General features: G+C 44.6%; 1 protein-coding gene across 1 annotated transcript in view; it reads left to right on the forward strand.

Annotated features, from left to right (window-relative positions):
- Nucleotides 1-15882, forward strand: part of ANTXR1 (ANTXR cell adhesion molecule 1) — a 551130-nt gene that overhangs the window by 430865 nt on the left and 104383 nt on the right. The window contains exons 15-16 of the mRNA XM_078666668.1: nucleotides 5978-6073; nucleotides 6746-6913. Coding sequence (XP_078522794.1) covers nucleotides 5978-6073; nucleotides 6746-6913 — 264 coding nt within the window. The remainder of the gene's footprint in view (nucleotides 1-5977; nucleotides 6074-6745; nucleotides 6914-15882) is intronic.

Here is a 15882-nt window from a genome sequence, read left to right on the forward strand (position 1 = left end):
AAGAGATCCTAAGGCCAGGTGGATTTTGGCAAGCTTGAGGGTTCAGAACCAACTTATTCACCTGGTTAGCTTCTACGGCCCATTTGAGGATGATGTAACCCCCACTCCTCCCCTTAGTGAAGTCTACAATATCATGCTCCCACTGAATGATTTACTGGTAATAGGGGGAGATTTCATCATTATGCAGAATGTCAGACTAGACTCTTCACGCAGTAACAAACAGCAAAATAAACCAAGGGAATCACACTTTTTTTAGCCAAAGCAATTACCGATCTAGCTTTAATAGACCGTTGGCGAATAGATAATCCACAGGCGTGAGAATATACCCGTTTCTCTAAAAGTTTTAATTCTGCCTCAAGAGTTGGTTTCTTTCTAGTATCCCATTAATGGGCCAGGAATAAAACTTGCATACTTTCAAACCCCTTTTGAACCACTCTGTCCCCTAGATAGACTTAGTAGTGAATGGCAATCAAGCCGATCGGCCTCGATGGTCACTCAATAAATCTCTGCTAACCGAGGATAGTAGACTCATGGTTATGCTGTAAGTCGTAGATGACTTTTTGTTTTAGAAATATAGGTTTAGCTTCCACTTTTGCAGTAATGAGGGGACTGTAAAGCTTTTATCAGAAGCGAGGCGATTTCCTACAAAGCCCAAATCAATAAGCCAAAGAAGGAAAAGACACTAGCCATGCAGCTCGATCTGGATCATGCCACGCTTGCTTACTCTACAGTCCATTCTCAAGCTTCAGGGACTAAAGTTGCAGAAGCAAGCAAAAGCTTTAGACATAATTTAAAATCCCTGGAACTCATTAACCAAATACGTATTTCCAGAAGTACTACGAAGACAGCGAGCATGCCGGGCGTTTTTTGGCCTTGTCTGTTAAGAAAAAAGGGAATAATAATGAGGCCATTAAAATGATTTATGATGAGGCTAGGAACCAAATGGCTGATCAACCTGATCCCATTGGCAAAGTATTTTTAGAGCATTACACAAACTTGTACGATTCAACGTGTAAAACCATAGCAGTATAAATAGATGAGTATTTGCGGTCAATCGAGTTGCCTTTGATCATTGGGGATCTCCAAGCCTCAGTTATAGCCCCTGCTACACTTGCTGAAGTGAAACATGCTATCAAAACATCGCAGAATGGTAAAACATGCGGTGGTGACAGTCTACCTGCTGACATTTTAAGCTGTTTGTGGCCCAGGTTGCTGAATGTTTAATTATTCTATTCAATGAAATTCTGGATGGATGTGTGGTGCCTAGCTCTTATCAGCTTCCTAAAAAAGGACAAACCACCGGAAAAGCCTGCCTCCTATCACGCAATCAGTCTATTGAATAGTGACTACATGCTCTTCATGAAAATCATAGCTTCCAGGATAGCTCCTTTAACACAAACTGTGGTCGACAGTGATCAAAGCGGATTCTTACCTGCAAGATCGATCTTGTCCAACACCAATTTCCTGCTGCAGGCAATTGATTCCTTTTCAAGCAATATTATCAAGGCAGGGATCATCAAGCTTGACGTCAAAAATGCCTTTGATCTTGTGCAATGGGAGGTACTGTATGCCATCATGCTTCATTTTGGCTTCCCCTTGTTTGTTTACTGGAAAATCTATAAAGTAAGGCCCATGCAAGCGTGGTAGTCAATTTTCAAATTGTGTGATCCGTGGCCATTAGAAGAGGTACACTGGGATGCCCTATGTCCCCGGTTCTATGTCCCCGGTTCTATTAGCCCTTTTCATTAAACCATTGGCAGCTGCATTACAACAAGGTCACCTGTTTAGGGCACCCCTGCAAGGAGCATTCAAGATTAAGCTTGTTGCAAATTACATGATCCTCAGAGGAGCAGAACAGCTCCATAGCATTTGCCAAAATCCAGACTTTTACGGACATCGGGGGTTATAAAAATAAATTATGAAAAATCAGAGGGCCCTCTGTTTGTCCAATCTATTAGGTATCTGGGCATTTATGTCTCACGTAGCTTCGCAGGCTTATACCAATTACATTATATTGCCACCCTTAATAAGGTGTGCAGTCTGTTAATGCAATGGCAATCCCTGCCCCTGACAATCATAGGGATGAGCTGCATTAATCAAAATGGTAATTTTTCCGTTATTCCTTTTTATTTTCTCTAATGTTATGATTAAAGATCATCAATCCAATTTTAATGTGATAGATCAAGCAATATGCCACTTCCTGTGGCAAGGAAAAAGGGCTTGTACTAATTTGATGTCTTTGCAACCAAGTATCGAAGATGGGGGCCTGGTGCTCCCGCGCATCAGGAAATATTACCAAGCAGTGTTCCACGATTTGGATTACTCAGGCAGTAACACAAAGTACCTTGCCAGTTTCTATCTCCAGCAAATGCTCTGAGAAGCCGATACTCGGCTCCCAATCTTTCTGAAAATCTCCAAGCTCCTGAAGCGTACTAGATATAAGTTTCCACTCATTCTGGACGTTAGGCACACTATACTTAAAGAGGAGTTCCAGTTCTCCAATTTCATCCTTGTATGTGTAGAAGGGAATGAGCCCTGTTAGTTTTACAGGTGGAGATTGAAGCTGTAAGGTGTTGGGAAAAGGTGGTCGTCTTTAGATTTAGAAACTTAATGCTGGCTGGGATAATGAAATCCTGGGAGCAGCTGATAGCCGGTGACCCACGATTCCATCTGAATTGGCTTCTTCCTTCCACCAAATCAACTACTATATGTGTAATATGAGTAATATTCATCCGACAACCAATTCACTAGCGGCAAGTATCAGTCAAACTTATTTCATGAGTGGTTTGATGGAAATTTGCAACTGGTACCTATGCTTCATCACCAACTACACGAAACGGTTGTCCCTGCCACTTTGACCAAGATTGAGGCCTCCACAGGCTGCAGGATTGATCAGTGCACCTGCGGCTGGTAAATCAAATAGCCCATAAGGCCACCACGGGCCGTATTACAATGTTATTATATTATGTTATAAAGCATTTGTAAAGTGCAACTTACACTCCGAGGAGCATCATAGCGCTAAACGGGTCACTAGCAGACAGGGAGACTGAGACTGGGAAATGGTTAAGATCAGTGCTTTGCATAGAGCATCAGGGGCCGTAAAGATCCAGGTTTTCAGACCCTTCCTAAAAAGGGTTTCTGATTGGATGAAGTGTAGGTGATTGGGGAGTTGGTTCCAGGCCTTGGTCCCGATCACTGCAATTGGTTTCCCCCCTTTTAAGACACATCTGAAAGCAGGGGTTTTAGTACATTTGCTTCAGATGATCTGAGAGTTTGGTGTGGCACATAGCGTGCAAACCTTGGTCGAAGGTAGTGGGGGTCTGATGAATGAAGGATTCTAAAAGTAATTATCGGGATCTTAAACAGAATTATTTTGTGAATGGGTAGCTAATGTAGTGCTTCCAGTGCAGCAGATGCTGAAGAACCCCTGGGCCATTTTAGTACTAGTCGGGCTGGTGAAATTTGTAGCATCTGTAATTTGTGAAGGACCAACTTATTTGCTCCTGCATAAAGGCTGTGGCAATAAGTGCCCCAGGGATGCAATGGGCATTTGCGCCCGCTTTGCGTGCCCCCCCCCCTCGGCACTTTGGTATTACAGAAGGCGGCACAGATGCTTGTGCGTCTCCTTCAGTTATACCGATAGCGCACTTAAAGCGACAGCGCTACCTTCAGGGGGCGTTTCTTCATTTGCATAGGGTTATGCCCTATGCAGTGAGGTAATTCCTTCGCCTCTGTGTCCGTGCCATATTACAGATGCAGAGGCAAAGAAGCTCTCAGGGGGCGCACTCACAGTGCGCCACCTACAAGGTGCTGCACTGTGAGTGTGCCCCCTGAGAACAGCCCTCTTTAGGGGAGAAAGGGGGACCTATGGACCACCCAGACATTCCCTTGCAGGCGGGTTCAGTCACTGAGTGCACCAATCTAATCCCCTTTAAAAGTGCAGGCGGGATGCAGCCTGCACTGTGAAAACAGGGAGCAGCTGCTCTGTGCTTTCACATCAATGCCCTGCCCTGGGGGCAGCGCAATTTCGGGGCTGCCTTGGGGACAGCGCATACATCGTAATAGGGCACATTGTCATTGTTTGCGCCTTTTAAAAGGTGCACCAGGCGCAAACAATGACAATGCGTAATACGGCCCCAGGGGCCCAAATTACACAAGAATGCATTTTTTTTCGAAATGGATGCTTTATTACACACCTTTTCGTATCCCCAAAAAATTTCCTGTCTAGCAGAGCTGCAAGCTTTACAGTTGCACATAAATGCGACTAGCTTCAGATATGTTTCACCTGTTCTGCTCTTGCCCATTTCTGGACGAAGATATATCAGTCAATTAGTGCAAAGCTACAAGCTTGTATGACTCCTGACCCCACTGGTGCGCTATTTGGATTACCAGCTCCCCAAAATCATATTACCTTACGACAGCAACAGTTTCTGTTTATCGCCACTCTGGTGGCCAGATCCCTAATCTTGCAGTTTGCAACCTCTTAGTCAGTAGCAAATTGGGACTGCTGGCATTTGTTAGGGTTTTAGCGTACCGGGCTGCAGTGGATTCCCCTATCTTTAGCAATAACCTCTTTAAAAGACGCTGTAGTGGTAAATCTTGATTAGCGTTTGATCATATAGTTTAGCCAACTCATCCACACTGGTTATTGCTTCATTCTCAAACTGAAAGACTTGATGTCTGAAGGATAGCAGCGGCTGGCAGCCGCAGTCGGTATGGGAGTACCTGCCGGGGCGGTGACGTGGGGAGGGAGAGGGGCAGGGTGGGGGGTAGTAATGTATGGATAATGGATGTTTGCAGATAAGTAAACATATAAATAAATCAAACAAATTTCATTGTGTGCACTGCATTGCATTTAGGGATGCAGTGCACGCAACGAAATTCGTTTGATTTATTTATATGTTTACTTACCTGCAAACATCCATTATCCATACATTACTACCCCCCACCCTGCCCCTCCCCCTCCCCACGTCACCACCCCGGCAGGTACTCCCCTACCGACCGCGGCTGGCGGCTGGCACAGGGGCAATGGGGCGGTGGTGCGGGGCGAGAGCGGGGTAGAAGGGGGTTAAATCGACAGACGACAGAATAATTAAATAAATAATAATGATTCTGTCGTCTGTTGGCTTCTCCCCTGTTGCCCCCTGCCCTGCCCCGCCCCACCACGTTTACCTGCGCCACCCGCCGCTGCTGAAGGATGCCACAGAGAAGAGTTTCACTTTCAAACATTGTAGTGTTGTATTTTCTGCTGTCTTGCTTCCAGATAGTCTTTTGATTAGTTACCTTGCGTTGATTTCTGCACCAAGCTAACTGAATGCACAAGAGACTAAGGCAAGATCCGACCTGGTGAAAAATGTGGCGGATAATCCAGTGGCACAAGAGTCTTATCAGCTAGAAGCCAGTCAAAATAAGACCCGTGATGTGAGAGTCGGTTGTGATACATTTATCAACTGAATAGTTCTAGGTGGTTCAAGGAGGAGTATATGCCATCTTCTCAAAGTGATCAGCCCACATATTAGGCCCCCATGATCAACAAAAGGTGGTTAAAACTTTAGACAGAGTAAACAAAGTTGGTAAAGTAATTCTTGAACTTAGACTACCAAATGGCCTTAACATGTGCAATAGTCAAGTTAAATTTAGGACACAACAGCTTACAAGGCACGCATTGAAAATCAGGATATTTTTAAAAGGGCAGTAGCCAAACTGCAGATGTACTGTGCACAATTAGCACTACCCCCACCTTCCTCTCTCCTCCAGACTCTTCTGATTTTCAACATCAAATATTCATCCAGAAAGAACTTTCATGGAAGATGAGGTTTGCTAATGTGTCGAAATGTTGAATAAGTTTGAGAGAGACTCCTTCTTTCAGGAGTAATACAGAAATGTAAAAACTATTTAATTTGTTATTAATTTTACACAAATTTGAAAGATAAATTATTCTGAGTCTCTGCTTTAAGACTATACTCATCTCACACAGGAGGAAGATGATGATGGCTTGCCGAAAAAGAAATGGCCAACAGTCGACGCGTCGTACTACGGAGGCCGAGGAGTCGGAGGCATTAAGAGAATGGAGGTGATAATAGCCAAATCCCTATATGTGCTTCCAGCAGGAACCAGCCTGGACATTCTCTAAATAGTACCAATTGGCTTTTCATGAAAGCCAAATTGTATCATGGCTCAGTCACTTGGATCCTGGAAACTGGCTTCTTTTAGTGTCGTCTGTCCCCATGTGCAGTATGTGATCCTGGTCTTTTCTATAAATGAGGTCTTGCTTCGTAGCCATCTTTTTGATGCTGCTCAGTGTCCTACTCTGTACCTCTACTCTATTAATATTCTGTTCCTATCTGCTGCGCTCTGCTTATATATGGAGCTCTACTCTTTAATTGTCCAAGTAGTCCCGCTGAATATAGATGCATGTAGTCCTGCTGGTATATAAAAATCAGACAAATAATGTCAATTTCCAAAGGCAAAATAAAAGCCTGAAACGGTCACTAGCTCCTACAGTGATGTGTATCAAATGTTGAAATGTTAGTAACCTCCAAATTTACTGCTCATGGTAGGAGCACCTTTATGTAGTAGAATTTAGGGCCCTTAAAAGCGATATCTATTCCCCTCCTAAACTAAGAACAGAGTGTCACTCAGATGAGACATTATTACAACCCTTGGTGTCCAATGTCCTCTCCTTGAACCTGCACAGGATATCCTTTGCTGACATCTATACATAAGTGTGTGATATGTATTTTAGGTTCGTTGGGGAGAGAAAGGCTCCACTGAGGAAGGCGCCAAACTTGAAAAGGCCAAGAACGCGCGTGTCAAAATGCCTGAGCAGGAATTTGAGTTCCCCTCGCCCCGGACGCTGAACAACAACCACATGCATAAATCCTCCTCCAGGAAGTGGTACAGTCCAATAAAGGTATGCACAGCATGAATACATGTTCGAAATAATGGTATATTTAGATAAAGGTATGAACCAGCTACTAATTGTGATTCATAACATGGGACATTTGTCTAAATGAAATAGTACACTCTGGTAAAAGTAAGTTCAAGGGTGAAAAAGATAATTATAATGCAGAAAATCCCCACAGGAAGTGGCACGCTCCAATGATAGCGCATACAAGCCTCAGATAAATGTAATCTTTATTTCCCAAAATTATAAATAAATGTATTTAATTTGGTTTGTTTTCTTACAGAACTTAAGCATTATGGGGCTTATTTACAAGAAACTGACGCATCGCTGCGTTAAAGCTGCAATGCGCTAGTTTCCTTGCTCCTGAGAGAGAAACCCTTGCGCCACCATGGATGCGCTGTATTTACAATACTTAAACAACAGGGGGTGGTGATGGACAGAGTTTCTGAATTAAGCAGAATCTCACACCCAGTCAAGAGATCAGGGCTAGATCCAACACCGTTTTTTAGCTCATTGCACCATCCCAGTTTCAGAACCTGGCTGTATGCAAATTAGTCTGTCCCTGGCCCAGTGCATCATGGGAACAGGGCAGACCAGACTACAATAGCCAATTCTTTCACTGGGAAGGAAACAAGCTTCCGGGGACCGGTTTCTGGCATTACAGCCGTCTTCGGCCCGGCTTGCTTGAATCCTGATGGTGCAATGAGCAAGGGACTCACGTCTGAGTATACCCTTCCACGCTTATGGTGGACAAAATAATTAAACAACAGGGGGTGGTGATGGACAGAGTTTCTGAATTAAGCAGAATCTGGACTGTTCCCATGGGGCAACAGGGTCAGCGCTGATTTGCATATCGCCATTGTCTAACCCAGGGTGGTGTGGAGTGGAAAAACGATGGATTTGGGCCCAGATCTTTTGACTGGGGTGAATGTGTGACATTGATCCACATTCTGTCCATCATTGTTGTGTTTGCAGTTACCGCTCTAAGTGTACTGGGGATGCTCAGACGTGAGTCCCAGACACTCCACACCACTGGAATCAAGCTAGCCGGGCTGATGAGAGGTGTTACCTCGAAACCGGGCCGGTCCTCGGATGCTTGTTTCCGTTCTGGGAAGGACATGGCTTTTGTAGTTCGGACTGGACTGTTCCCATGGGGCAACAGGGTCAGCGCTGATTTGCATATCGCCATTGTCTAACCCAGGGTGGTGTGGAGTGGAAAAACAATGGATTTGGGCCCAGATCTTTTGACTGGGGTGAATGTGTGACATTGATCCACATTCTGTCCATCATTGTTGTGTTTGCAGTTACCGCTCCACACCACTGGAATCAAGCTAGGCGGGCTGATGAGAGGTGTTACCTCGAAACCGGGCTGGTCCTCGGATGCTTGTTTCCGTTCTGGGAAGGACATGGCTTTTGTAGTTCGGACTGGACTGTTCCCATGGGGCAACAGGGTCAGTGCTGATTTGCATATCGCCATTGTCTAACCCAGGGTGGTGTGGAGTGGAAAAACGATGGATTTGGGCCCAGATCTTTTGACTGGGGTGAATGTGTGACATTGATCCACATTCTGTCCATCATTGTTGTGTTTGCAGTTACCGCTCTAAGTGTACTGGGGATGCTCAGACGTGAGTCCCAGACACTCCACACTACTGGAATCAAGCTAGCCGGGCTGATGAGAGGTGTTACCTCGAAACCGGGCCGGTCCTCGGATGCTTGTTTCCGTTCTGGGAAGGACATGGCTTTTGTAGTTCGGACTGGACTGTTCCCATGGGGCAACAGGGTCAGCGCTGATTTGCATATCGCCATTGTCTAACCCAGGGTGGTGTGGAGTGGAAAAACGATGGATTTGGGCCCAGATCTTTTGACTGGGGTGAATGTGTGACATTGATTCACATTCTGTCCATCATTGTTGTGTTTGCAGTTACCGCTCTAAGTGTACTGGGGATGCTCAGACGTGAGTCCCAGACACTCCACACCACTGGAATCAAGCTAGCTGGGCTGATGAGAGGTGTTACCTCGAAACCGGGCCGGTCCTCGGATGCTTGTTTCCGTTCTGGGAAGGACATGGCTTTTGTAGTTCGGACTGGACTGTTCCCATGGGGCAACAGGGTCAGCGCTGATTTGCATATCGCCATTGTCTAACCCAGGGTGGTGTGGAGTGGAAAAACGATGGATTTGGGCCCAGATCTTTTGACTGGGGTGAATGTGTGACATTGATCCACATTCTGTCCATCATTGTTGTGTTTGCAGTTACCGCTCTAAGTGTACTGGGGATGCTCAGACGTGAGTCCCAGACACTCCACACCACTGGAATCAAGCTAGCCGGGCTGATGAGAGGTGTTACCTCGAAACCGGGCCGGTCCTCGGATGCTTGTTTCCGTTCTGGGAAGGACATGGCTTTTGTAGTTCGGACTGGACTGTTCCCATGGGGCAACAGGGTCAGCGCTGATTTGCATATCGCCATTGTCTAACCCAGGGTGGTGTGGAGTGGAAAAACGATGGATTTGGGCCCAGATCTTTTGACTGGGGTGAATGTGTGACATTGATCCACATTCTGTCCATCATTGTTGTGTTTGTATTTACAATACAGCGCACCTTGCGCAAGGATTAACAAATGCGTCAGAAATTCTGACGTATCTGTCGGCACAAAACCCACATATTGCTGGAGTTGTGTCGTAAGCCTGATACAACACCAGCAATCCATGGGTGAGGCCTTTTATTATTGCACTGCGTCACTCCTTACGTCTGCTCCAAGCGGGCATAAGGTTTTGACGCAGTACGTCCTAGAAATGGCGCAGTTAAATCTTGTAGATTTCACTGCGTCACTTCTACGAGGCTTTCTGGAGTGGGAACGCCCACCCTGCATACATTATACCTGATGCAGTTATAATGTGGCACAGGGGTTTAAAAGGTGATGCACCTGCCTAGATGTGTCACTTTGTAAATAGGGCACTACCTGGCGCATTTTTTAAGACACAACCGCATCGCAAAAGTGTCTCAAGGGGCTTGTAAATAACCCCCTATGGTTTCATTGGTCCTGTATGTAATATCTCAAAATTATATCTTGAAAAACAGTCATGATAATTAATGGAACTAGTCTTGAGGCTAAATTTATAGGGTTGTGTTTTTCTGGGGGATATATCTATAGGTGTATATAGGGAACAATATATCAGGAGATTAGCAGGTTGAGATTGAGGCACAGATTGGCTGACTGGTGTGTTTTCTGTAGGGAAAGGGATTCCTTGAGAAGGGACGTAATATAAACAAGTGAGTCCCTGAAGGCTGGGAAGGAAGCAGGACAGAAGCTGAGGACTGACGCAGGTTTGGACAGGCAGTAAATAGGGAGCTGGCAGTGTGCAGGGAAAACTATGAAGATAACACAAAAACAACACAAAGGTAATGCAGGAAAACAACACACAAACTATCACAAATCATAGTTTGTCTGCTGCTCAAAAGGGATCTCTCTGTGAGGTGAGAACGTTCTTACAAGAAAACAAGGAGCAGCATTGCTTAATTTGTTAACATGTAAGTACCAGGACCCATAGTATTTCTTAGGAGGACTCTGGGGTTTGCACTATCCACTTTCCTTGCCAGCACTGCCAAATAAGAACTATCACACAACACTTGTGGGACCTGTTGACAATAGCAAGTCACATAGCAGTGTAAATATGGCCTGGACCTCCCACATTCATTTATATAAGCATATTGAATTTGTTGTTAACAAGTTAGCGCCACCATGTGGTAGACTGTCGTAAATAAAGTGCTAAGCACTTCAAACACCGGCACAAATTAAGCACTAAGGAGCATATAAATCTGACAGGGTTCTGGGAGACACTGAACAGCTCTTATGGAAAAAGAACACTGAGTGGATCTCTGTGTCAGAGGCACAAGGCATCAGAAACACATTGGCACCCTTGGTAACAATGATAATCAACATTGTAATATAACACGCACACAAAGACCAGAGGGAACAGAACAAGGAACAACGAAACAGAAACGGGGTTCAGGGAAAAGCAGTACTGGAATCAGGACCAGAACTGAAATACATAGATCTGAAATGTTGAAAACAAGACCGGAAAAGACCTACACTCTAACACGGCAAGACGGAAATATGCAGACAAACACAGAACACAGGGCAAGGAGTGTGCATATAAGAGGGCAGATCAAGAAAAATGACAGAAACAAATACTAAAAAATAGCCAACAACAGGAACATGGGTTACAGAAATAAGAGAAACAGAATCAAAGAACAAGCCTGAAATGACAACAGCAGGAACACAACAGAGCACAAAGAGACATAGGAAACGTCAGTTGCCAGCCACTGCACTCTGGGCTCCCAGGACTAATATGGCTGGAGGCTAAGAGGAGGAGCACAGATGCAGGGAGACGGCCAGGTGCAAGGAATCAGTAAACCATCAGTTAAGTGAAGTGTGAACTGGAACTTGGAAACACCAGCAAAACCAGGAAGCACAAGACAGGAAACAAGAAAACTGGGCATGGACAATGGATTTGAGCCAAGAAAGAAAAAGCTCCAGTGTACAGATGTATAATGGTCAGAATAATAGTTGCCTCCAGGAATTAATCTAGTGAACAGAGAGCCACCACCAGGATTTAACCAGGGCAGGGTTTGTAGGCAGTAATGACTACAGGGACCATGATGCATCAGGAAGGCAGTGCAGAGGTCTGGCTTGGAATATCAAGTGGATCTGGGAATGCACTGTTTAGACGTGTACATATTTCTATTCGGGGATAAAGGCAGGACCCCGGTATACACCCGTTAGAACGCAACTTTTACTCCGCACTACCATTACAACGCGGGCATTACAACGCATGACATTACAACGCATTGCGCTGGGGGGCGCTCTAGGATAAGAGGTAAGTTTAATTTACTATCCAACACCTTCCCTAGGGTCCACGGGGACTGGAGTTAGAATAGTAAATTATACTTACCACTATCCAGCACCCCAAAGCGCTATGCGTTGTAACGGTATTCGTTGTAAATACCGCGTTGTAATGGTATGCGGAGTAAAAGTATGCGTTGTAACGTCATACATCCCAGGACCCCAGAGGACCTTTGTGAGCGCCACCTAGTGGCTGGATAGTAACGTTCTGATACAATATGCAATTGTTTGGTAACAAAACCTGTACTGTGCAGCATAACATCGCTCCTTACATTTTAATCTTTATGAATCTCTTTATTGGTATCTTCATTTAAGTCAGTACATCAATGGGTTGAAACCAAAACATTAACCTTCAAACTAGCATCATCATGCACATTATTATTACAATTGTTTGAGTGGATTATCAGCCCTTCCAGATTTACAGTCTCCTCAGACCTTTCACACCTTGTCATCACATGAGGCACATCATTAGGGTTCACAGATGTTGGTCTGCCCTCAAACCTTTTTGAGGTTTGGAATGAATTATCAGGAATCCTCTTCACTATCCCTATACTTGAGCCATCTTTTCCCAGACCTCCTGATGTTTTTCTGGACACAATTGTAAATCAGAAGCTCAAGGATGGTAAGAGTCCAAACCTGCTTTCTACTTAAGCAATGTGCTCCCTAGAACCAACAAAGGCACCCTTGGGTGCCTGCGTTGCAGGTAGGATTGTATTTGTGTAGGAAGGGACACCTTTCTGCACAAAAACAATCCTCATGGGCATGTTCCTCTCTCTATGTGTGCTGCAAGATGCAGCACTCATACAAAAAAGAAAAAACAAGGAGAAATAAAGATATTTCTCCTTGTTACACCTCACTGACTGGATGCATAGCATTTTGACACTTTCCCAGATCTACATGTAATGGTAAGTCTGGATATGCGACAATATCCATGGGAGGATGTGTGGGGGAGACCCAGTCTTCACCCATGGAATGCCTCCCTGGGGAAGAGTAGCGCAATGAAGTGATTTGCGCTGATTTGCATTAGTTTAGATTTCTCAAGCCATCCAGGGACATGCAAAGTGGCCTTGCGTGGCTTTATAAATCTGACTAAGTAGTTGCATCGCCCTAGCGCCCCCTTGCATTGCGCAAGGGTGACGCAACTCAATGCCCCTCAGACTTTGGACTTCGTTGCATGCATCAGAGCTTTTCAGTGGTTAAGTATATTCTTGGTTTGTACTTAAATTGTATGAGGCAAAATCTATTTGACATTACCACCTCCCTAGGAGCCATCAGTGCAAAGGCCCTTCTTCCGTCTTGTAGGGGGTCCATCTTACGCTTCCAGACCTCTCCTGATTGAAAGTGTCTGAAGTGCTAATTATGAGGGTTTTGTACATACAGGATATTTTAACTTTTTTGGGGGTGGTGAGATTATTTTTTGCTTCCAGTACACTGAACTCTGGATTATCATTCAGTTCAGTTGGATCTGATGTGATAACATGTCCTAGCTGCAGACTATCGGAATAAACTGGGTCTGCACGAGGCCAAATACCTACTTCTACTTTGCAAAGGACTTCATGGTGCCTGAAGAAACAACATCACCAATTTAGAGATGTCTATGCAGTTCCATCACCCGAATCCCTCCAGGGAGTTAACCCGAGGGAGAAATGTACCCACCCAGCAAGGTGCTTCCTCCCTAATTTTATGTAACCATCTATTTTATGTAAGGGAGGCCCACTGTGTCTCCAAGATTACTTTAGATGCAGGGAGTTTACTATTGGGCAGACTGTCTCTATATCAGTAGTGAATAGGAGGGCGAACTCCCACTGCCCATAGGTCCATTGAGTATTGCCAGGTCTGTTGTTGAACTGAATATCCAATCATTTGCTACTCACAGGTGTGCTGCTCCCTAATACGACGCAAGGTTAATCATATCCAGTCACCTCATGTACGTTGAGGTGCAGCATTTGATCACTGATACTCATGGAAGTCTTTTCTTCCAAACTAAAAGTCTTATGGGGAAATTGAACTTTTCAGATGCAGTTTAGGGAGCAGATATAGACAGTTATGTAGGATCTGGAGAATTCTGAGAAGGATAATCCTTTTAATCAAAGCTGTTGTCCTCAACATATACAGTTTAAGAGATGACCAATCTAGGGTGCCCCATCCGAACTTAGATTTCTTGTACATATGAGTCATTCAAGGGATTGTCCTGAGATTTTTAACAAATTTCCTTCATGTGTATATTTGTCAAAATAGGCCTCACGTTTCTTATCCTGTTCTCACAAATCAATTGATACAGATTAGCTGCGTGTCTTGCACCATATTGTCTTGTAGTTGCAAAACCACGATTTTGGTGTGCACAACATAATGTAAATTTTAAACTTCTGCGGCGGGTTTGAGAGGGAGCAGGATAATGGCGCTCAGGCAGGAATGAGTGATTAAGGGAAGGTTCAGGTTTTACAAATTAGTTAACGGTGCTGCCAGTGTAGACGAGGACCCAGAACCTCTGAATGAGTTAAGGGCAAAAGCCTATAACACAGTAAAATATAGAACAAAAATTGGGCACGCGTTTTCAAATACACAGTATAGATACTATTTGAGTACTCGTAAGGAAGGCGACACCGGTGGTTCAAAATCAGTTGTTTATATAGATTGAATTCTTCATATGTACAAAACAACGCCAGCCGACACATGTTTTGTCATCAGGACCGAGCCTGTGACTCTTCAGGGCTAAAATGGCGGGGTGATGGCGCGGATCGGTGTACCAGTGATAATTCCGACCCTATTGCATCTCCGGGCGATAGGAGCATTGTCAGAACCAGAAACCTAAAGGTTCGGATGAACACGGACGCACCCGCTCGTGTTCCATCTTGACCCCTGCCTGAAAAGCACGGACTTACCCGTTCGACTGCCTTCATTTTCATTCGACCGCCCATACCCGTGGCCCTTGTTACCCCGTTACCGGGGCGGAATTATCACTGGTACACTGATCCGCGCCATCACACGGCCATTTCAGCCCTGAAGAGTCACAGGCTTGGTCCTGATGACGAAACACGTGTCGGCTGGCGTTGTTTTGTACATATGAAGAATTCCATCTATATAAACAACTGATTTTGAACCACCGGTGTCACCTTCCTTAAGAGTACTCAAATAGTATCTATACTGTGTATTTGAAAACGTGTGCCCAGTTTTTGTTGTATAATGCCAAATTTGACAAAGATTTTCCAAAGGCCATCCTTGCACATGTGGTCTAATTGCTAAACTATGGCTTCGGGGCCACGGTTCTAATCTCACCTCCATTACTTTACCGGAAATTATGTGATTTCGGACAAATCAATTAATTGCCTGGTGCCAATAATTTGATACAAATGTGAACTGCTAATGTGTAAATCCCTAACTGATGTACAGTTCTCTGTTGCTATGTGGCTATGTTTCCACTACATAAATAGCAATGCATACATGACGCACATGTTATTATAGCCAAGAACTGCCTGCGTAACCCAACTCTAGCACCAGGCTGGGGTTACAACATTGTTAGCCAACAAAGAACTGTTGCCTGGCCAACATATTGTTTTAACACAAAACCTACAAACAGGGTCCTCCAACCACCATGGAAAGTGAACTTGTCTCTGCATTTACCAAAACACTAGAAGTGTCTTGTTGATAAAGTAATAGCAAAGCTCCCCTGGAATCTTGGAGAGTACAGAATACGCAAACCCTAAGTGCAACACGTGTAAGCTTTCCTGGCGTCCAGTTGCTCTTTCCTATTGGTCAGAGTAAGGGACGTTCTTCCAGTAGATGGCTGGTATCCCAGTTCTAGGGAAGTTGTTTGCTAATGTCATGTCTCATTGGAGAGCTTCTGAAGAAGCTGTGACTCATCCAAATGGGATAGGGAAGGCAAGAGTTTTACCATATGAAGATTAATGATCATTAATCTTGAGATTTATGAACCACACACTTCTCCATCGCAGCCTTATCTCTCCCCACCATTTTCAACATAATGTATGATTCAGAACCATTCTGGGCTGAAAAAAACATTGGGAAGCATTCAGCGGGAAGTTAGTGAAAAAGTGCTACACTTCCTCTCATTTAT

This window comes from Lissotriton helveticus, chromosome 11, assembly GCF_964261635.1.
Source record: "Lissotriton helveticus chromosome 11, aLisHel1.1, whole genome shotgun sequence".
NCBI lineage: Eukaryota > Metazoa > Chordata > Amphibia > Caudata > Salamandridae > Lissotriton > Lissotriton helveticus.